This window comes from Schistocerca cancellata, chromosome 5 (assembly GCF_023864275.1).
Source record: "Schistocerca cancellata isolate TAMUIC-IGC-003103 chromosome 5, iqSchCanc2.1, whole genome shotgun sequence".
NCBI lineage: Eukaryota > Metazoa > Arthropoda > Insecta > Orthoptera > Acrididae > Schistocerca > Schistocerca cancellata.
Window position 1 is genome coordinate 738,086,923 of NC_064630.1, and position 21,529 is coordinate 738,108,451.

The 21,529-nt window shown below is 46.4% G+C and overlaps 1 protein-coding gene across 1 annotated transcript in view; it reads left to right on the top strand.

Annotated features, from left to right (window-relative positions):
- Positions 1–1,424: 1,424 nt before the first annotated feature.
- LOC126187480 (tyrosine 3-monooxygenase) overlaps positions 1,425–21,529 on the top strand; it is a 40,144-nt gene continuing 20,039 nt past the window's right edge. Inside the window, exons 1-5 of the mRNA XM_049928586.1 lie at positions 1,425–1,731; positions 15,995–16,106; positions 16,384–16,485; positions 17,486–17,596; positions 21,221–21,366. Coding sequence (XP_049784543.1) covers positions 1,663–1,731; positions 15,995–16,106; positions 16,384–16,485; positions 17,486–17,596; positions 21,221–21,366 — 540 coding nt within the window. The 5' untranslated portion in view covers positions 1,425–1,662. The remainder of the gene's footprint in view (positions 1,732–15,994; positions 16,107–16,383; positions 16,486–17,485; positions 17,597–21,220; positions 21,367–21,529) is intronic.

Below are 21,529 nucleotides of genomic sequence, written 5' to 3' on the forward strand. Positions count from 1 at the left end.
GATAGCCTGAACAAAAAACACTTAATATCAAGTGTAGCAGCACGTATAGGACTAAAATAGCATTAATGATAACACTAATCATGTATACGTGTCTTGTAAACTGACTCGTCCCACATCATTTTGATGAAAAAAAATCGCTCAAATTATTTATGAAACATGTAACTAACATAAACTACGTTTTACGAAGTTATTTCTGCCCAAGGATTCAAATAACATTACACAACGCCTCCGCAACCTCCTCCACAGTGTTATAAGCAGTCACTAAGAGCTGTGTACCATCTGATGACGAGTCGCTAGGCGACTTGATAGCTGTAGTGTTCAAACTGGCTCTGAGCACCATGGGACTTAACATCTGAGGTCATCAGTCCCCTAGAACTTAGAACTACTTAAACCTAACTACCCTAAGGACATCACACACATCCATGCCCGAGGCAGGGTTCGAACCTGCGACCGTAGCGGTCGCGCGGTTCCAGACTGAAGCGCCTAGAACCGCTCGGCCTGTAGTGTTAAAAGCACAAAAGGCGAGTGATTGCACTCATTCTCAAACCCTTTAGTCATCACAGTCACAGTGTCCCACACATCCATAAATGGAAAAAGCTTTACTGAGACAAACGGTCTACACGAGAGAAGCCTACACGTGCGATTTTGCAATCCTGCACGGCGCACACGAATTCAAGTTATCACAGTACCGACACTAAGAAACTCAGTCACAGGAAGGAAACAAAATCTACGCATCCGTTCGGAAGATAGTGGAACAACGCTGGCACACGCGATCTGGACGCGCGCTGAGCTCCGCGCGACGCTGCGGAATGTTTACGTGGAGACGCGGATGCTGCAGCGGCGGCGGCGGCGGCAACGGTGGGCGCACTGGCCACCGCGGCGGCCGCGGCAGGTGAGAGCGGCCGTGACGTCAGAGCGCTCGTCTCAACCTCATTTTCCTGCAACCGGCAGTGCAGGCTGCGACAGCGGGGGAGGCCACAGAGGGCGGCGCGAGGATTTTCGTCGCGGTGATTCAAAGTAGTTTTCCCGCAGCGCGTCGGGCAGGGCGCTCGCGTCCACCGCCGCCCCCGATCCGCGCAGACGTCCCCGCATTCATTCACGCAGTCGCGCAACAGCCTCCGCCGCTAAGGTCAGCCACCGCCAATCGCAGGCCGCGAAGGAGGGGAACCCCTGTCACACTGACCAATAGGAGGGCGGCCGCGCTGCCGGCGGGAAAAAGGGCCCCCTTCGCCACGGTGGGAAGGAAGGGGGCAGCGCGGCGCTTCGCGGCCGTCGCAGCCCACGCCGCCGCTCCCGATACGTTTGGGGCGAGAAATTTCGTAATAATTGCAGGCGGGCGGCGCGCGCGAAGGCTAGGGGGCGCTCGGGGGCTGCGCGCGGAGTGGGGGCAGCGCTGTATTTAAGGGCCCGCGCCAGCGCCGAGGGTGTCTGACGAGCTGCGGCCGAGTGGTGAAGTGTACGACTAGCGGAGTCAGTGGTCGTGCAGAGTCTGCCGAGCGGCAACACCTCACCTCAGCTCAGCTCAGCTCTAGCTCCCTCTGTCTCTGTCCGTTCGGCGACAGTCACCACTCGCCTGCCAGCCTGGAGTTCGCAGCGTTCGGCGTACTGAGCCACAGCTTCTCCCCGAGACCCTCCAGCCCCAAGACGCGACAACCCTCAGACATGATGGCCGTAGCTGCTGCCCAGAAGAACCGCGAGATGTTCGCCATCAAGAAATCCTACAGCATCGAGGTGAGTTTCCTGTCGCGTCCAAGTTGAAAAAACTGGCAGTTAAAGCCTAACACTAGTATTCGTTCGGGAAATGCAGTTATCTCATACTCTTATGCATTCAATATTCCGAACTAGAATCGCATTCTATGACTATACATTTTCATTAGCTCTTTGCGTCACATGGAAAATTTTTTGCTGGTTCTCCACAAACTTTCCTGTATCACAAACAGTTAACGTCAATTCATAGTTGCAGAATGTGTATGTATTTCGTAATATCTCCCGCAGCTGTAATTGTTAGAACAGTATCTGTTCTTTCAGACCTGCTTGCATATCTGAAGGAAACTGTGACACTGTATAACCACGGGCATTGTAACCATCAGTTATGACTTTAACTTTGTCTGTATTTCAATCTCGTTCAATGTGCGAATCTGTTACTAAAATTAGAAACTTTCGTTTGCCATGAGGGAGGGTGGGGTGTTACCTTCAAAGATAAAGAACTAACTCTAGAGCTGGAAAAGACGCATACTAAATCAAAAACCGAAACCGTTAAATATTTCACTGTAGGCACTGGTGATATGTTGCCTGCGTTAAAATTTTAAATTGTTAAAAGTCGGTATTTCATTAATACTAAAACAAGTTTCTGCCGTTACTCCGATGTTGGCAACGGCGGCCGATTTTTGGTTTTGATTTTCCAATTAGCACAAAATTTAAATCCACCGAAACTAACTCCTGATATAAAAAAAATCCCTCTCAGTAGTTTTTAAATTTAGGGCAGCGTAAAGTCTTGTTTACTTGGAGCGCATAAATGGCATTACAAAACAGTATACCAGTTCTGTGAGATGGAACCATAGTCAAATAAGATAACGCAATCCAATTTTGTAGGAACAGTGGCTGTTTACTTACCTGCCTGAGAAACAACGGCCCGCTAGCAGCATGTAGTTACAGTTCCCTTATGATGTTTACACTGTACCGTATTAGCTTCTGTCGCAATGAAATGCACGCGGAGTGAACGCGGTAAACTGGGAAGCAAGGCAGCTGCACAACTTGTTACCGGGCACTTCCGTACCCATGCCAGGTATTGCAACCCAGAGAACTGTTTCTATAAAAACGCGGATGCTTTCAAATGAACACGAGCACACGGTCTACTAACTCTCTCCATGTTTAACTTTCTTATGACCATTCTCTCCTAAAATTCAAAACATAATTTCGCAGAATTGTATTAAAATGTCACTCTGATTGCAAGAATAATTGCGAAAGATTGTAGTGATAGCTCGGAGCTGACATATTTTTGTCTACATACTCGTCCATACCAAGAAGCTCGGGAAAATTGTCTCCGACAAATGAAATTTAGTTTTAGTTAATAATTGTGGAGTTTACTTTTAATAGATTTATCTTCTGTTCTAAACTTTTGGCTTATCTGTGCATTTAACAGAAACATTCATGTCATCTTCAAAAGCTATATCGCAAAGATTTGTCTTTCTAGTCATTGTGTACTGTCTTAAACTTTGGCACAGCTGAAGAGGAAATATCTCAAAATTCACACATTAAGAGTTACTAAAACATTCATGCCAACTCTCATAAGTTTTACTTACATTTACTGTCAGATTAGTTTTTAAATAACGTAATTTTTTTCGCTCATGACTTCATATACACTTTTCTACCGAGAAATTTCGTTATTTCAGCTGTTTAATAATATTAACGGCACTACTGCGAAAAAATTGTTCACACTTCATGGAATATTCTTTGATGAAAGGATATTAGGATTCCTTTAATTTCTCTAGCGTCGCATAGAATCAGAGGTGCAAAAAATTGTAGATTTGTTTTCTGTAAATAAAATTTAGGGAAAACCTATTTTCGTTGTATAATTACTAACTGTAAATTTCTATAAGGAAGCTAAAATTATCCAGGTTTACAATTGTACTGGTGAGTGTTTCGTAAAATGAGAAACAGCAAACTTGTTCTAAAGACAAAGGCTGGTCCTATCGGAGGTGGTGTGCCCTTGGCTTCTTCAGGCCATCTAACAGGAACAAGGGGAGCTACGGTTTACCGTGAAGTCACTGTAAAGCACTGTTTTTAATACGAACTATTTCCTAAGCGATGTGCTAGGAGCAACTGGGGACTGAACCTGGTACCTTGATTTATGGTCTGACACGGAGCTGCTCTCTCTGCCATAAGGAAAAGAAACTTAAAATTCCAGTAGTTCAGTTATCTTTTATTTCCAAACCCCACGCCTCTCCTCCGGCAGCATATTACTTGGATAAACTGTCCCGCTGAAGGGAATAGTGGACGGAAGGTCATCAAATTCTTCGCGTGGCCATTCCACTTTAAGTTTTCGCCAAATTCGCTTGAGGCAAAGTTAGGGCGGTTCCTTTCAGGGTACACCGCCACTTACGTGGTTCCTGTACTGACGTGACGACTGACGGTAAACAGCCCTCTGCCTTTCTCGGGCAGGGCGCCGCTGTTTGCCGATCGGGCTTCCTCCCGCGCAACACCTCGGTGAGACGCCGTCCCGCTGTGTTTACTTTGGGCGCCAGCCACTCCCGAGCAGCCAGCTTAGCCCCTGCATGCCGCAACTCCGTTATCAACTCTGTCTGCTAGTTTGTCGTCGCGTTGTCACATCGCCTCCAGACAAGTTTAGCCTACAAGACCAGCTCGCAGCATTCTAATAATTCCATTGTGTGCAATATTAAACTGATGCTAATGAAAGTTTCCATTTCCATGAATAACAGATAATCGTTCAAAATACCAGACCACTACTCAGTAAACTGCAATGAATAACCTCTGGAACAAACACGAAATAAATGATAGGTAAGTTACATTAGCGAAGTATTGTCGGTAAGAAGAACCGAGGTAAAGTAGTGAAGAAAAACGTAAAACGAAACGAGGGTGACGTACATCCTGGCTAACGAATACAGTAGATAAACCGGCAACATAGTAAAACGGGAAGCTTCCCGACATATTAAAGTAGTGTACCGGACCGACATTTGAATGGGGGACCTTTGCCTTTAGAGCGTCAAGTGCTCGCAACAAATCGAAAAACTCCTTAATGAAGCAGTTCAGAGTGATAAGTTTTCACTGACATCTATGGAAGTTTGTTTTCCTTGGGGATGAGGAACAGTTGAAAATGAAATTAGTATAAAGGATGCTGCGCGATTTCTCTGGAACCTTAACTCGCCCTGCTAATTATTATTTTAAACGGACATATTTAATGGAAAAATGCCATTTGTTTCAAATACCTGTTAGCTTCTCCAAAACAGAAGTCTTCACTGCAGAAAAACTTTAATCAGGCATACATTGGCCAAACAAGTCATATCAACAGTATTAGCCACACGATGGCAGAAACAGTTTTCATGTAAAGTAAAACTGAATACGTAACTCCTGTTACGTACTGTGAATACTTTATTTCTCGAACATGGTATAATTAGTTCTCCCGTTCAGTCGAACACAGGCACCTGTAATAATTAAGTTAATGACACTCTGCGAGTCGCCAATTGCGGTGAAACAACGCCAGTAGAACATTTAAATTGTGAAGTACCCCATTGTCATCTGAAAGAAATTGGATAACAGGATAGGATGGTTGGCGTATTAAGTAGCGTAGCTTGCGGTAGGTAATTGCAAGATAACTGATAAAAGGCGTACAACAGTGGAAAAATTTTAAATGTTGTCCACAAACCCAGTGAAAGCCGTGCTAAGTGGAATAAAAGCCTAGCCATGCGAGACAGAGGAAAGTGAACGGGAAATTTTCACTAGTGCTGTAGAGGGAAGAGGAGTGTCTAAAAGGGGATAAAACGCTTATTTCTGAGCAGTTTGGTTATCGTTAATTCTTGCTCTTCATTCGTGTTTCGTGAACGAAGCGTAGCAAGAGCGGGGAAATATTGCTCCTTGGGACATCGTTTGTGTATCGCAGACCACTGTGTGAACATCGAACGTTTAGTGGAAGACAATTCTTCTAAATATTCGTACAAAACAAACGGTGAAATTCCTTCACGGAAAAGGAACAGGCAGCTGCAGAAGTAGCGCACCCGTAACAGGTGTCGGCAGAAGCGGCCAGGCCAGAGACTCGCGTGTCCTGCGCGAGGACGGCGAAACCTTGGGGCAGCTTCCTCGTGCGAGGTCTGCTAGCAACAGTTCCCGGTTCGTGGGGAACCAGTTATTGCGAGAAACAAAGAATGTCCTCTACGCGTCGCAGTCACTGCTCTTGACGCAATCTGCGTAGTTTGCGTCCCTGGAGAACGTAGCCAGCCAAACAACCTGCGAGAAACTTCTGCATAGCACCAGCTAAAAAAGGGACTAGTTCGGAAAATTAACAGGCCGTAATAGGGCAATTACAAAACTCTGAACTGCAGCAAAATTGTCACTCTCCCTTAAACGTAGCTGACGCAGTGGTAAAAACCTCTTGAGTAGGTTGAGTATGTGATCATCTAGAGTGGCTTTCCACAGAATTTATATGTTAAATCTTTAGTAAACATAGGATTCTCCATTAACCATTGTTCTCTCATCGCTTGTCATGAAATAGGGATGTTTGGTTAAGTCTCGATTGGATGGTACTGCAAACTTTGACTAGGAGAATTCAGTCTTGCTTGTCGTACTACAATCTAATTCGCGTAAATGAAACGAACAGTTCTTTAAACGACAATCAGATACGTGTCAGCTTCGTCCTGTAACTCTCATACTGGTATTATGTAAATACATTTCTTTGCTGTGTAAACACTTGTCCCTCCATAGCTTCCAAAAATTATATTTTTATAAGTCATTCCGATAAACTAAGATTCTAAACATTTAAAAAAGTTAAGAGGTCAACTTCGGAAACGCGTAAAAGCATATCCTAGAATGGCAAATATTTGAATTCCAGAAATAAATGGTTCGAATCTAGGTACTGTAAAATTTGCATAAAGTTCTGCTGGTGGTTCACTTCCTGTCTGACGACATAGTTCTCCACACTTGACGCCCTTTGGCGGCATGTTAAGAACTCTCCTTTCATAGAAACCAGTTCCTTGAACCATGGTGGGCTGCAAGCAGCATCTGATGTAAAGAATTACATTGAGGCAGCAAAGTTAGTTCGTTTCACTAAGAAAGTCGTCACGTAATGGTACTCTTTGCTGGCCGGCCTTTGTGGCCGAGCGGTTCTAGGCGCTTCAGTCTGGAACAGCGCGACCGCTAGGGTCGCAGGTTCGAATCCTGCCTCGGGCATAGTTCTAAGTTCTAGGGGACTGATCGCGGATGTTAAGTCCCATAGTGCTCAGAGCCATTCGAGCCGTACTCCTTGCTGTTTAACAGGTTCGTTATATCATCCTACTAGATCTTGCCTGCACTGTTTAGTAGTATTGATTCGTCGTAATCGTGGGATGGTCGCTCATATCGGTAGTGTTTAGTGTTCCTTCACACTACGAACGTGACCACTGACACTAAATATGCACTCAGCGTGACAAATGCGTCGTTCTTGCTTAAAGTGCGAAATTGTCCGAAATTTGGGTTCTCCACAAGACTGACGGCAAGGTCGGCGTCCGGTGAGAGTAGCGGCGTCGTCACGTCACGTAAGCGCCAAGGCAAGGCCCGTCCCTTCCCGGCAGGTTCGCCTGTCGTAAGTCGCTGTGCTTATATAACCAGCAGGCCGGCTCGGCTGGTTGCACCAACGGCTGCCTCCGCGTAAATACTCGGGTGCGCTACGGATACTGCATGACGCGCTCCGTCTGCGGCGGAGAGAGATCATCTCTTCGTAGGCATCTAGGCAGAGAATAGTGCGGACACGACCAGCATAGAGGAAGGTCCTGACAGTATGCTCGTTAAATGAGCTAGTCCGTGGTAAAATGTCAGCTACGGGTATCTCACTCACTATACTAACAGCATCTCACAGGGGCGGCACTTTCCAGGCAACTTGCCGAATCTACTTCCGGCTGAGGCTACGAAGGTACTAGATATGCCAAGATGGTTTTTACTTGGACTGCAAGAAATCCAGAAATACCGTGGATGTGAAATGCATAATGCAATGGTTCAGACTAAAGTCTGAGATCAACAGCTTTTGCGTTGTTTATACTGTATACCTCAGCAGGTGTGCGCTGAGACTGCTTGGCATGTCTTTCACCGTGTGACAAAGGCCGACTGCAGCTTGGTAATGCGGTCCCTGACATCCCACCAGGGAGGTTAATAAGAGACGTAGCACGGGAAGGGCACGGACGCAGCTGTGGTTGGCAGTGACAGCCGCGAGGACACGGCCTGTCGCCGGGTAAGTCGGCGTCCACGCCTCGCGCAGTAACCGTGGCCTACATATATGTCGTCGGCATCTGTGTGAGGTAACAGCATACTGCGCGGGAGATACAAATGAAGTTTGATCCAGGAAACAGCCAAAGTTGCAAAACTCAGTTTATCTGACGACTTGCCTGGACAAGCTCGCTAATCATCCAGGCAGAAAGACGTATTCCGTAACAGCATGCAAACAATGCTCATATTGTAAATTTGTGTGCATACCCTTATATCAAAGTCGTTTACGTACAAATATAAAACCTTAACATGGTTTGCATACTAGTACGTAATAAATCAATCTATTCGGATGATTTGGAAACGGGTTAAGATAACCAGCATATATTCAATTGCATAAAACTGAATTTTACTACCTTCTCTACATCAGTGGTTAACAAAATCTGTACTGTTATTGACCCAACATGCTGGAAGCTGAAAAATGAACAGACCGGAATTACTATCTTTAAATAACTCTTTCGCCATTCTCACTCCTCCCCCACCCCCACCAGATCCGTACCTCCACACTAACGTGCCAGCCCAGTTAGCATGCATGATATCTACAAATGCAGACGGGATCCAAAGATGCCTTTCTAAGTAAAAAAACCGGTCTACTACCAAAAACGCCAGAGCATAATATGCTGTACTGGTTGAAAACAACGTTGACGCTTCAGTAGTGAAGTGGCAGAGTGATTCTAGGCGCTACAGTCTGCAACCGCGCGACCGCTACAGTCGCAGGTTCGAATCCTGCCTCGGGCATGGATGTGTATGATGTCCTTAGGTTAGTTAGGTTTCAGTAGTTCCAAGTTGTAGGGGACTGATCTCAGAAGTTGAGTCCCATAGTGCTCAGAGCCATTTGAACCATTTTTTCAGTAGTTATGTTTTTTACACATAATACGACTGCCCTAAGGGAGAAATAGACAACAAAATCAGTTGTTAATAAACTGACTCTGTTACAGACGGACAGAGGCGCCTGTGTGGGAGGTATGTGAAGGCATTTTCCCCCGGCCTGGAAGCTGGAGCACTGTTTAATTCATTGCAGAATTTTTATATACTTTCACTAACAATCTTGGATCTGGTTTTGTCACCCATAAAATTGTTCATGTAGCAAATTCGCTTCTCTTTACTCTTTCTACGCCCTCCCCCCCTCCCACTCCTCCCCGTGGATAAATTACTGCTGATAATAAAGACTACAACATAACTAATAAGCGCTAGTGTTCTTGACTGCACTGAGCATTTGAAATGAAGAGACAAAACAGAACTTACACAACTGAAGCCTTACAAGCCAAACTTTTCTAGAGGTGACGCGTTCGTCTCGGTAACGGAGATAACGTGAACGTTCGCAAAAGCAAAAATCGTCGTTCCCTCATCCCAGAAAGGTGTGCAGCCATCTAGGAAAAGGCAAACTTTGGTACAGCAACCTCACCCGGGATGGGAGCAGACGCTCTGTAAGTATGCGTTGCTGGGCTCCTGCCGCGTGGAGGATCCGCGTGGAGGCGTGCCTGAACATCTGAGTATCGATCACGGGCGACGGGCGAGTGAATGCGCCGCCGGCCACAAGCCACAAGGTTAACGGCATTTCACGGCGAGGGCGGGCCCGGCCCAGCCTGCCGAGGTCGCTGACAAGTGTGCAGAGCTGGAGGTGGCACAAAGGTGTGCGGCGACGACCGTCCCAACTGGAGCACCCGCAGTCTCTTTGTTCGGGCAGCCACTCTCGGGAAACATAATTTCATACCATCTTCTCCTGAGACAATCCATCGAGAAAGACTGACCTTTAGCATTACCAGTCTGCGGACACACAAGATGCGTACGTGAACCTTAAGTCATCTGACGTGCTTCTAAAGGTCTTTCAAGCGGGTATTTTTTATTTTGCATTAATCATAGGGGACGAAGGAACTGGACGCATCTGTAAAGGCGGTTTCGACGAGACTAGTTATCGCCAATGGCATAGCTCATTGTACAGTCGGAACGGTTATATAAAGTTGGATATCTTGTTTAAATTTCCAGCATGTAATTCAATCTCTAGAATAGGGGTCTCCAAACTACGGCCCACGGGCCGGCAAACCGGTCCGCGTTATCTGGCCGGACATCCCCGGTATCCGGCCTGCCAAATATTTGAGGTGGTACCTATACTGCCAACAATTGAGTTTCGAGGCGTATCGCGACCAATACACCGCGACATTGGCTATGCTGCTCGCTAGAAGACTACATAACTAAACTTATTGTTGCGCCACTTGAAATAACAATGCGTTGACATACTCAACCTGTTACGTCTTGCAGTAATAGTGTTGCTAACAGTGATTTTGAGATTTCGTTAACTTTGCAGGACGCTTTCGTGAAGAATGTGCAGTGACATACTTTTTTGTCGGTGAAATTCGCCAGAGTAAAATACGCCAGAATTTCGGTCCTGTACGTCCACCAAGCAAAATTATGTAATTAAATAAAAATCGTAGTTCGTTTCAGTGCTAGCTATTCCCACAACCTTAAATTTTTGCGATTTCATCTTTACTTTAGCCTTCCATTACGGTGATCATGGAGTGCTAGGGTGCTTTAATCCCACTAGGTAGATCTTAGCCCTTATGACTTCGTGGAGGAGTCAATGCGGCCCGTGGACTAAAAGGTTTGGAGACCCGTGCTCTAGAATATAAATGTTGTTGCTACTAGGTAACACGCACTGACTCAGTATTACTGTGAGAAACTTTCTAGGATAAATACTAGGTCAACAAAGGAGCACTCATTTTGGACCTGTAGACTTAACGTTTGGTAGCCACAGTATTTGTTAGAGTAGTCTGTACCCCCCATCAATACTGCTTTAACAGTGTTGAGTTCATTTCTGCCCTGGGTACGCCAAAGATGGGCCCTTAAATTAGACGTAACGTATCAAGATTGTATCTTACGAGTGATAATATGTAGCTCGATTACTAGGTGGCACAAAGAATGCCGGCAATGTGACAGTTCTCGACGCGCGCTAACACTTGCAAAAGACGTGATTCCTGTCGCTCTGCGGATCCCCGAGCCCGGCAACCTGTTGCTGGCGGCGGAGGCGGGCGGTAATTGGGTCCGAAGCTTCCGTGGCGACAAAGGCGGCGGCGGAACCTTTTAAGAAGGTCGGAAGCGGCCCGGCCGGCGCGGCGCCCGCGTCACGCTCGACTTGCCTAACTGGGCCCTCGGCTGCCTTTCTATTCCGGGCCCGTCGCTGTCCCCGCTATAATGGCCACTGACTCGCTTGCCGCAGATTGTTCTCCAATAACTGTTCGTGCAGCGCGAAAGGCGCTCCGTCCTCAGCGCGAAAGGGGGCAGAACGAGGAAACTATTTCCGCCCTTTAAGATGAAATCTTAGTGCGGATCGCAACGGGGCACTATTACCGATGTCATACACAAAACGAAACGAGGAACGTGATCATCTTAGATTTCCTCTTTCCTATAGGGTTCAAATGTCTACCGATGTGTAGTATTTGCATCTGATAAAGTGGCGCCCTAAAATAAAGAATATGCTATCAAAGTATGCGCCCAACGAACTACATGACGATGATAGATACTAAAATACTGAATGCCGATAGCTGTCGTGATATATGCCTGTAACAGCTCAAATAATCCACAGCAAAGTACAACTTGTTACAGAAGTAACAATATGGTGACATTAGTCATACTGAGACATTAGGCTTTCGTCCTAAACATGCCACTAAGCGAGAATTTAAAGTAGCGACTTCGCGCAGCTATGAACATTCCTGCAGTGTTACACACTGATTGGTGCAAAGTCAGTTCTACAGTTAGCACCTAGCCAAACCACACGTAATTACGGTTTTCTTGGATCACCCTACTTAAAAACTTTAGTCGTAGCATTTCAGGTATTAGTGTCTAAAGTGTATTATAACTCTTCATAATTAACAAATAAAAGCTGATTTACATGAATGCAAGAATTAGGATTCTCTCGATAAAACACTGAGTCTCACTACCGCGCCTTATTTCTCTGGAGAATTTTTCTTAGACACGCACAGCACGTTTTTCCATCGTCCCTCACTGCAAGACGGATTCTCGCAAATCCCACGGGGGAACGATAGCTCGCAGGAAGACGAGCGGCAAGCGAATCGAATTCTCGTATCCCCAGGAGTGTGACCCAATCACGTGCCATGGAAATGGGGCTTGCTTTGTTTCCGGACAGCTGTACTGAAATTGACAGAGCAATGAAATGGACGTACTGTTGAAACTTAGGCGGTCTCCCGTAAAGAAATGAATACTTCCCTCACAGCTCTCTCTCGCTGTGAAGTGATACCGCAGCCTATGCATACCCTTTAGTTATCTTGGAAATTATTTTGCCGTTGATAAAAAAGGTATCACTACTTCGTAACTGTTACGACAGACCCGTTAGCTATTCAACAATTCTATTGCGGACACGGAGAGGTTAGTCCTCGCAACGCGTCAGTTTTGCATAATGCGTAAAATATTAACCGCCAAGAAATACGTATCTCACAGTTTAATTTTTGACGGCCGTAAAGTTTCTCCTTAAAACACGTCCCAGTTTCGTTCATTAAAATAAGACGTGGGTTTGTCTTCACGATTTCCTGTTAGGTCGCGTGTTAGAGCATCAGCTGCCAAGACAAAGGGCAGTCCTCTCGGGAAATTGGATCCCGCCACCCGCACAAAAGCCTCTCGTCTCAGAATTGCCGCCTCGCTGACCGTAGCGGAAATTACTCAATCGTAAGTTGGACGTGACTCCAGATTCAGGTCTGGGACGTCAGTTGCAGGCTGCACGCTGTGTGGAAGTGAACTTAGGAAAACCAACTCATTCTGAGTACACACGTTTAAATAATTTATGTACAAATAGTCCTTTTAATATAATCCTTTAGCAATTTCTGCTAAACTGACTGCCTACTTCCTACCGCATCTTACATTCCAATTGTACTAATCTATAAGTATCTCCCACAGCTTGCGAGTGTAGATTATCTTCAAAGACGTTCTGAAGGTCTCGTTACGATAGTGACACTGTAAGGTGCCAGGGCATCAGCACTTACACGTTAGATTAGCAACTTTTGTATTAATAATAATGGGACTGGCAAGTGCATCACATCATGACTGATATTGAATTATGATAAATATGAGGCACTCTCGAGCATTATTTCCTGCATGTTTCCATGCTTAAATCACTAACTTACAGCGTTGGTGAAAAGTGTCGGAAGTTGAAATGTGGAATATAGTGTCTGCAGATGGCCGCAGCTCGCCGGGCCGCCGTGGGCGGCAGGTAGCGGTCACCGGAAACGCGGGACAATACGGCGCTTTTGGGGATAGCGCGGCATCCGGAGCCACCTGTGCTGGGCAACACGTGACGAAACGGAAATTTAGTTTGCCTAGGGGTGTTATGACCTACTCGATCATTGGGTAGATCTCGGAAATGCCGTTGGCGGGATTTCGGCGATGATAGTATTCTTCCGCCGCGTTTTCGTAAGCGTGGGAGACGGGGAATTGTGGAGAAGGTGGACTTCGCTTTCACCCATCGAGAGATACGAACTTGTAGACGGCGTCTTGGCTATCGTCTTCGAAGGGAGATATACGGTCTGTTTCGCAGCACTGCACCAACGGGTGTTCCGTGCAGAGTTCTGCGGTTACAGCTCTTTCTGTGCTCAGAAGAGAGATTTTCACCAACGCCTAACCACTTCCAACAACTTACCTAATATTCTCGATCTAGAAGTTATCCTTGCGAGGTGTCGAGTATTTATCAACGTAGATGCCGGTAATAGGGGGCGCGTAATTGCAAATTGTTAATGTGCCATTCTCAGGAGTGTATGGATGGACAAAGAAATACATTTTTTTTTGTTAATTTTGTGAGTTGTGGGGAATATCAAATTAAAATGCCAGTATTACAATCGAATTATCGACCTCATTGTAGCTAGCATTTACCCTGTCCCAGTAAGCTTTACATGTACTCTCGTCACTGGACAGCTTGCGCAGACGGGAAGGAAAGGTTTGCGGTCTTCTATGTCAGCGACGGACAAATAAGCTTAAAACACGGAAGCTGAATTTCCATGACTTTGTTATAATTTTACTAGTGATGAATTTTCCAAAAATCAACTGCAAGTACATAGTAATTGATATTGGCTGAGTGAACGGCTAGAAAGTGAACCACCGACTGTTTTCTTTTCCTTAATGAGACGATTCGGTCAAGTAAAAACGAAAATATGGTCACGTTCGGTGGTATTCTTTAGTAGCTAGCAAAGAAGTGAACGATCGAACGTGCGGCTGGTGGAATGTGCGGGCGGCTACGTGCCTGGAGGTGTAAGGCGGGCAACCCGCGGCGCGGCGCTGCGCCTGCAGCTGCGTGGCCGGCAGCCAGGCAGCCAGCCAAGGCCGTGCGCCGTTACCAGTTATTACGGAGGGGCCCGGCCAGTTCGCAGGGCGTGGCCTGTCACACGCGGGGTGCTCGCAGCCGCTACGCCAGATCCTTATCTGCATTCTGCACCGGTGACTTTCCGCAGGACGCCGTTGCGTCACCGCGGTGCAACGGCGCGACACTGCACACCTCCTCGCAGTGTTTGCGTAAGCCTGCCGCGCTAGTAGCAGGCCGGCAGGAAAGTCTAGCCGCGCCGCCTAACCTTGGCTTACATGTCCAGCGTGCGGCGGCTAATGGTTCTCGGGAGAACGAACCACATATAGTTGGAGGCCAGAAGCGAATGTAAGTTCGCCGCGAGCGGCCGTTGGCTGGAGAGAGCTGTCGAGCAGTGACCTCGTGGCCAACCTGCGGAGCAGGAAGCCGCTGCGGGCAAGGTCTGCCACAGTGTTTACGCCGCGGCAGGGGGCGCGGCGCTAGTGGGGGCCTCGCAGCTCCCAGCTGACAACGGCTCCATTATGGTCCTCAGAAAGAAGCGCGAGGATGATACGAATGAAGCTAAGTCTTCATCTTTGATCAAAACAGCTAAATCATAGTTGATACCATACGGCTATTTTGAGAACGAAGGTAAAAACTCCTGTCTTGCTTCCCTCACTTCAGTTTACCATAATCCCCTAAATTTATTAGAGCTGAATGTCGAAGATTTCGGGAGGACGACGGTTCAATCCCGCGTCCGGCCATCCTGATTTAGTTATTCCGTGACTTTCCTAAATCGCTCCAGGCAAATGCCGGGATGGTTCCTTTGAAAGGGCACGGCCGACTTCCTTCCCTAATCCGATGAGACCGATGACCTCGCTGTCTGGTCTCCTTCCCCCAACAACCCAACCCTCGAAGCTTTCACGAAACTCAGCGCCTTCCTCTAGCTCTCCTCAGTGCGGTGCCATTATTCATTCTTGTACTTAGAAAGCAATTTTCTCCCATCTTCTAAGTACCACATTTTAGATACTTAAAGTAGTAGGTGTTCAAATGGCTCTGAGCACTATGGGACTTCACCTCTATGGTCATTAGTCCCCTAGAACTACTTAAACCTAACTAACCTAAGGACAGCGCACAACACCCAGCCATCACGAGGCAGAGAAAATCTGACCCCGCCGGGAATCGAACCCGGGCGTGGGAAGCGAGAACGCTACCGCACGACCACGAGATGCGGGCAGTAGTAGGTGTAACACAGGTACTATAAGTATCTGTGAATGTACCTACCATACATGGAACACAGTTTCACTTCTTGAAGATAGATATATGACGCAGTTCACTATACCCAGTCAGCACATAATAAATCTAATAACTAATAACCCGGCGTTAACAGAGAAATAATGCCAGTCGCGTAGGTGATAACCACTTTCTACGATTTGGTGCTTTCCACGTACTCGTATTTACTGCTTGTCAACCCCCAGGTTTCTTTATCGTAAAAACGATAAAATAAAAAACTTGTCTATGAAATTTTACCTAGTCCCGGATGTTTTTCCCCTCTTCTCGTGGTAAAACTGACGAACCGTCAGCCGGCCGGTCGTCTCCTAATGGCTCGAGCATCGATAAGATAGCGGCGGCAGCTGCCGCGGCTAGGGGAGCCCCGCTTTACGTAACGGCGGCAGGGAAAACGCCACCGGCCGCCACAATGCGACCAGTGTGTGGACTGTGTGCTGAGCGCCTTGCGCCGCCATGTTCCAGAACGGCTACCCGTCCCGGCGCCGCTCTCTCGTGGACGACGCGCGCTTCGAGACGCTGGTGGTGAAGCAGACCAAGCAGAGCGTGCTCGAGGAAGCCCGCCAGATCTACAACGGTGAGTCGGCAGCTTAGTCTGGAAACCCGTAGCCTCAAATCTGTAGTCTTCCAGCCGTGTGCTAAAAAATTGAAATCAATAGTTACGTCACGTACTTCCATTTGAATCCGCAGCTAGTTGTAAATTTCACCTTAATAGTACGCATGAAATGGTATTAGTAGACTGTTACGCTTTCAGTGTGTAGTTTTTTTAACAGTCCTTAATCCGCCTTGTTTGTTCTTGTATATTAGCCCGCTTTCGTCTTACCCTTGCATGTGGATGTTATCACCCTGTTTAGATGCTCCAACTGACTCTGCTGAGGTAAACGACGTTCAGGAGAAACATGTCCCCGCCGCAGAAGAAATCGAGAACACATCGCAAGAGGAAGTATCCACAACAGGTAAGATCGTTTCCGAGCAAATTTCCTGCATCACGAAATCTTTGCGCTGTCGGACATGAAAGTTCTTGTAGCCGTTTCCTTTCTAAAACACGTCCTTCTGAAGAAACTACTTCTGCATAATTTAGTGATAGCTAGGTCCGTGCGTACCCAATATTACGGAACTGGTACGATTGGTAAGCTGTCATTTTGACCAGAGTAAAAATACGAAACACTATCAGTGCACTTCATTTGTGTAGAACGAACTAAATTACTGGATGACGTAACTCGATTACGCCTTGACACACTTAAGTTACAGATTTTGGTCAATCTGAAATCGAAACTTCAAAAAGATACGTAGATGACGATGTATTAAGATTCTGTAGCAAAAATATATGGAAGGTGGGAAATCGTAACGCGTCATTTACATTGGTCATTACACACACCACCGCAGAGTAAACGGGCAGAAAAGATAATTGGTTGTTTTCTTTCTAGGGAAACCGTCGCTGAATTTACCTTGTAAATGATTTGGGAATACCTAAACAGAGTTTGACGAGATTCTGAACAGTTCTTCCGAAAGCTAGTCAAGTGGCTTAATATCTGACTTGAATCTCTGTAACGGTTTCCTGCGTATCTTCTTCCAATATGTGGTGGATAATTTCAAATAAAAAGCGGCGGCAACTACTGACATTGTCTAGTCACAAACCACCGATTCAGTTTTTCACTCGCTCATTCTAACAGACTGGTACGAACGAAACAAGCTTGGCCATCCGCGGATAAAGCTTAATTAACGGAATGGGATGTGAATTAGTGCCGAAACCGTAACGAGGTCAAACAGTAATTGTTAATAGAAGCTGGTCGTAATGTCAATGGAAGGCAAGCGCCGTGAAACACTACGATCGGACTTGACCCAGTAGTAACAGCGTGGGGTATCTGACATGTCCGGCAGCTGCAGAATGTTATCCCGCATGAGCGCTTTGCATGACTGATGTGCTGATGTTGTTGTTGGCGCCGCGCGCTGCAGAAGTGACCGAAGACTCTAGCGAGCCGCCCAGCGACGCCGTAGAGCCGCAGCTACAGGAGACACAGCCGGAGCAGCCCGTGCAGAACGGCCACGCAGCCAGCGGCGAAGCAGGTCAGTCCCTCTCCTAAGAACCAGTTGATATCGAGCCTGAGGCTAAGTACTCCTGACACTATCCGTATCTTGCCAACATTGTGGTCAGGTATGCCACACCTCGACCTCTATTTACCCTATAGTATGGAGCAAATGTAATTTCCTGAAAAAAGCCCCCAGCCATAGACATTGCTCAGCGCTTCCACAAACTTAAGAGACAGACTGAGACACTACACAGAGGAAGAACTTCTGTCTAGGCAGAACCAGCTCCAGCAGAAAGTGTCACAGTATGTGGAAAAGAAATGTAGTTTACAGCCTTCACGCCCTCCTGCGTTTCTGCCATGAGATATTAACCTGCTAGGCCATATTACCATACCTTCGTTTTCATTTTTCTACTACTGTCATAGCAATCCTTCGCGTGTTTAGTATGACAAAAGTGCACCCACTAAAACCATTAATTCATTTCCTAGGACGATCCTGAAAATAATTCGGTTGTCGTGGCAGCTCAAGCTCAACACAGCCTGAAGAGGCACCGCTACGGATAACTACGCATAGCTGATAAGGTTGAGAATATCTCATTAGCCGGCCTTGTTCGAAACATTGCAGTGACAGTAGCAACATAAACTCGCATGATTCGTTGTACGTAAACTTTTGAGTCCACAGTCCATTGCCGCTATGCTTAACGTTTCACAGTACGGAAGAAATAAGCACATACGAAATTCAGTGGCGGAATTCTGAAGAGGAAATATAAAAGGGGCGTAAGTGTTGGAGCCCTAAAAGAGGGTAAATGGAGTGGAAATTCACTTGCTGCCACCTTTTTGGTCGTAACACAAAAGAGCTGCTGTTAAGGCAAAGCGGCGGGAGTTGGGTGGAGGGTCACGGTGAGTGGTTGGGAGTGGGGAGCTGTCGAGGGGAAGCGGACGAAAGCGGTCAGGGGGCCGAAAAGACGCAACCTGCTGCTGTCAAGGAAGAAAGTCGATGGCACGCTCAGGTACAGTATACATCGCGTCCGTAAGAGACTCTGATAATTACCAAATTCCAGAATGAAATTTTTCACTCTTCATTGCTATGTGCGCTGTTACGAAACACCAGTAATATTTCTTTCAAGACTGCAAGTCTCGCAGGAGAACTTGGAAGTTCGGAAGGTAGGAGACGAGATACTGGCATAGGTACAGCTGTGAGGACGGGTTGAGAGTCGTGCTCGTGTAACTCGGCTGGTAAAGCACTTACCCGCAAAAGACAAAAGGTCCCGACTTAGCCTCGCTCCAGCACACAGTTTTAATCTGCCACTATTCGCCCTTTTCACACGCCCCAAGCAGCTTGGTTATTGTACTTCTTCGCAGAAGTTTAAAAAATAAAAAGGTTAGACAATCGGTGTCATCTGCTTATATACGATAGGAATATGGCTTAATTTGCTCGGATTTTCTTAGAGGATTCGGGTTTCTATTGAAATTAACTGTGACGCCATTAATACACACGAAACTTTCCCGTGGGTAGTAAAATGGACCAATGGAACAGAAGCCTTTGTAGTATTCCAGTCTCCCTAATGCAATCATGTGACGAAAATGAATACTGAAGGAGAAAGCCTGTTCCCGCACTGGCGGTGCGCACAGCCACACTTCCTTACAAGGCAGCAGTGGGCACGTGCCTTCGTGGGGAGTCACGCCGCGCTTTCTCCCAGCACGTCACTCACGGCGAGAGTACCGTCACACTCGTACGGCAATGTGTGTGTCGACATTTGACAGCCATTACCACAAAGGTCTCGGGAAAACATTTAGGAAGAATAGGGAAAAACAATGAAACTTCAAACGTCGTTTCTGTACATGTAGCATCTCAGATGTTGGCAGTAGAGGTGCCCTGTCACGTTACTAGAAATTACGTTACCGAGGGAATTTTTAACGTCGGTCGGATCTGGTTCATAAAGTTCTTACGTGCCTATAAAGAATCTAACTTCTCCGCAGTGGTCTCATGGTTAGCATCGCGCGGTCCCGGGCTAGATTCCTGAACGGATCAGGGATTTTCTTCGCTCGAGGACTGGGCATTTCTTGTCCTAATCATATATCATCTTCATAGACGCCGTAGTGGGGTCAAATAAACTAGCACCATGCGGCTGAACAACCCCACGTAGTATATCTCCCTACCATTCCACTCCCGAACAGCGAGCGGAAAAAACAAACACCTAAACCTTTCTGTTCGAGCTCTGATTTCTTATTTTATTTTGATGATCATTCCTATCTATGTAGGTTGAGCTCAACAAAATATTTTCGCATTCGGAAGAGAAAGTTGGTGACTGAAATTTCGTAACAATCTCGCCGCGAGGAAAAACGTCTTTGCTTTAATGACTTCCATCCCAACTCGCGTATCATATCTGCCACTCTCTCCCCTATTACGTGCGAATACAAAACGAGCTGCCCTTTTTTTGCACCCTTTCGATGTCCTCCGTCAATCCCACCTGGTAAGGATCCCACACCGCGCAGCAATATTCTAACACAGGACGAACGAGTGTAGTGTAAGCTGTCTCTATAGTAGACTTGTTGCATCTTCTAAGTGCCCTGCCAATGAAACGCAACCTTTGCCTCGCCTTCCCCACAATATTATCTATGTGGTCTTTCCAACTGAAGTTGTTCGTAATTTTTAGGTACTTAGTTGAATTGACAGCCTTGAGAATTGTACTATTTATCGAGTAATCGAATTCCAACGGATTTCTTTTGGAACTCATGTGGATCACCTCACTTTTCGTTATTTAGCGTCAACTGCCACCTACCACACCATACAGCAATCTTTTCTAAATCGCTTTGCAACTGATACTGGTCTTCGGATGACCTTACTAGACGGTAAATTACAGCATCATCTGCGAACAACCTAAGAGAACTGCTCAGATTGTCACCCAGGTGATACCTTCGTTCCAGTTGACTCCTACGTTTGAACAGCAAATAACCCTTGTGCGGTTCGTTTGCACGAAAACAGGGTTAAGTTAGATATTCTGGAATCCGATATAAGACGCAAATTGCATCAGTATTCTTGATGACTTGTCACAGTTCACTGGAAGCTCACCAATGGCAAACCACTCTCACCGGATGTGACCCTCTTTTCTCGCAGTACGGAGTTAATAGGCTGCGTAACAGCCAGACTTTCAAGAAGTTTTGTACGACAGTAGCATATTAATTCTTGCAATGTGTTAAGCAGATACTTCAGATACTTCAGATACTTCGTACTTATTAGGATCACGAAAGAATGCAATTTAATATTCACTTTATGTACTACACATTCTAATGTACAATCAGTTTCGGGATGAAAGAGCCAGCTCAAGAGCAGTCGTTACAGATGAGGTGAATTTTCTCCATAATCTAACAATTTTCAGCAGTTATCCTCAGTGCTTTAGATTCCACACAGTACTTGACATTTAGAGAACTCGTGTATGAGAGTAATTTGAAATAATTTGTCCTACGTCAAGAAGCAAGTTTCTAAAATAACACGTAATAAACATAACGAGCCAGTTGTGAGATACCCATGGCTTCAATTCATGTCTATTGCATTGATATCCCTAAATGCAGAGGAGTAATAACAGCTGTAGTTCAGTTTGAGCTAACGGTAGCCACGCTTACTCGAGGGACTGTGACGTGACGTTTGCCTGGTGTGGTGCAGATGCGGAGATGACCGAGGAAGAGGTGCTGCTGGCCAACGCGGCCAGCGAGAGTGCAGAAGCCGAGCAGGCCATCCAGAAGGCGGCGCTCGTGCTGCGCATGCGCGAGGGGCTCGGTTCTCTCGCCAGGATCCTCAAGACCATAGAGGTAAGTCTGTCCCAGAGCGATAAAACTAAGGCAATACTTGTGGATTTTTTTCGTAAATCGTCTGAGAACGGTTCAGAAATTACATAAAACTCAGGTTCATGAACATCTGCCAACAGACGGTTATAATTAAGTTCTTTAGGATGACAAAGCGCGCTTAACTCTT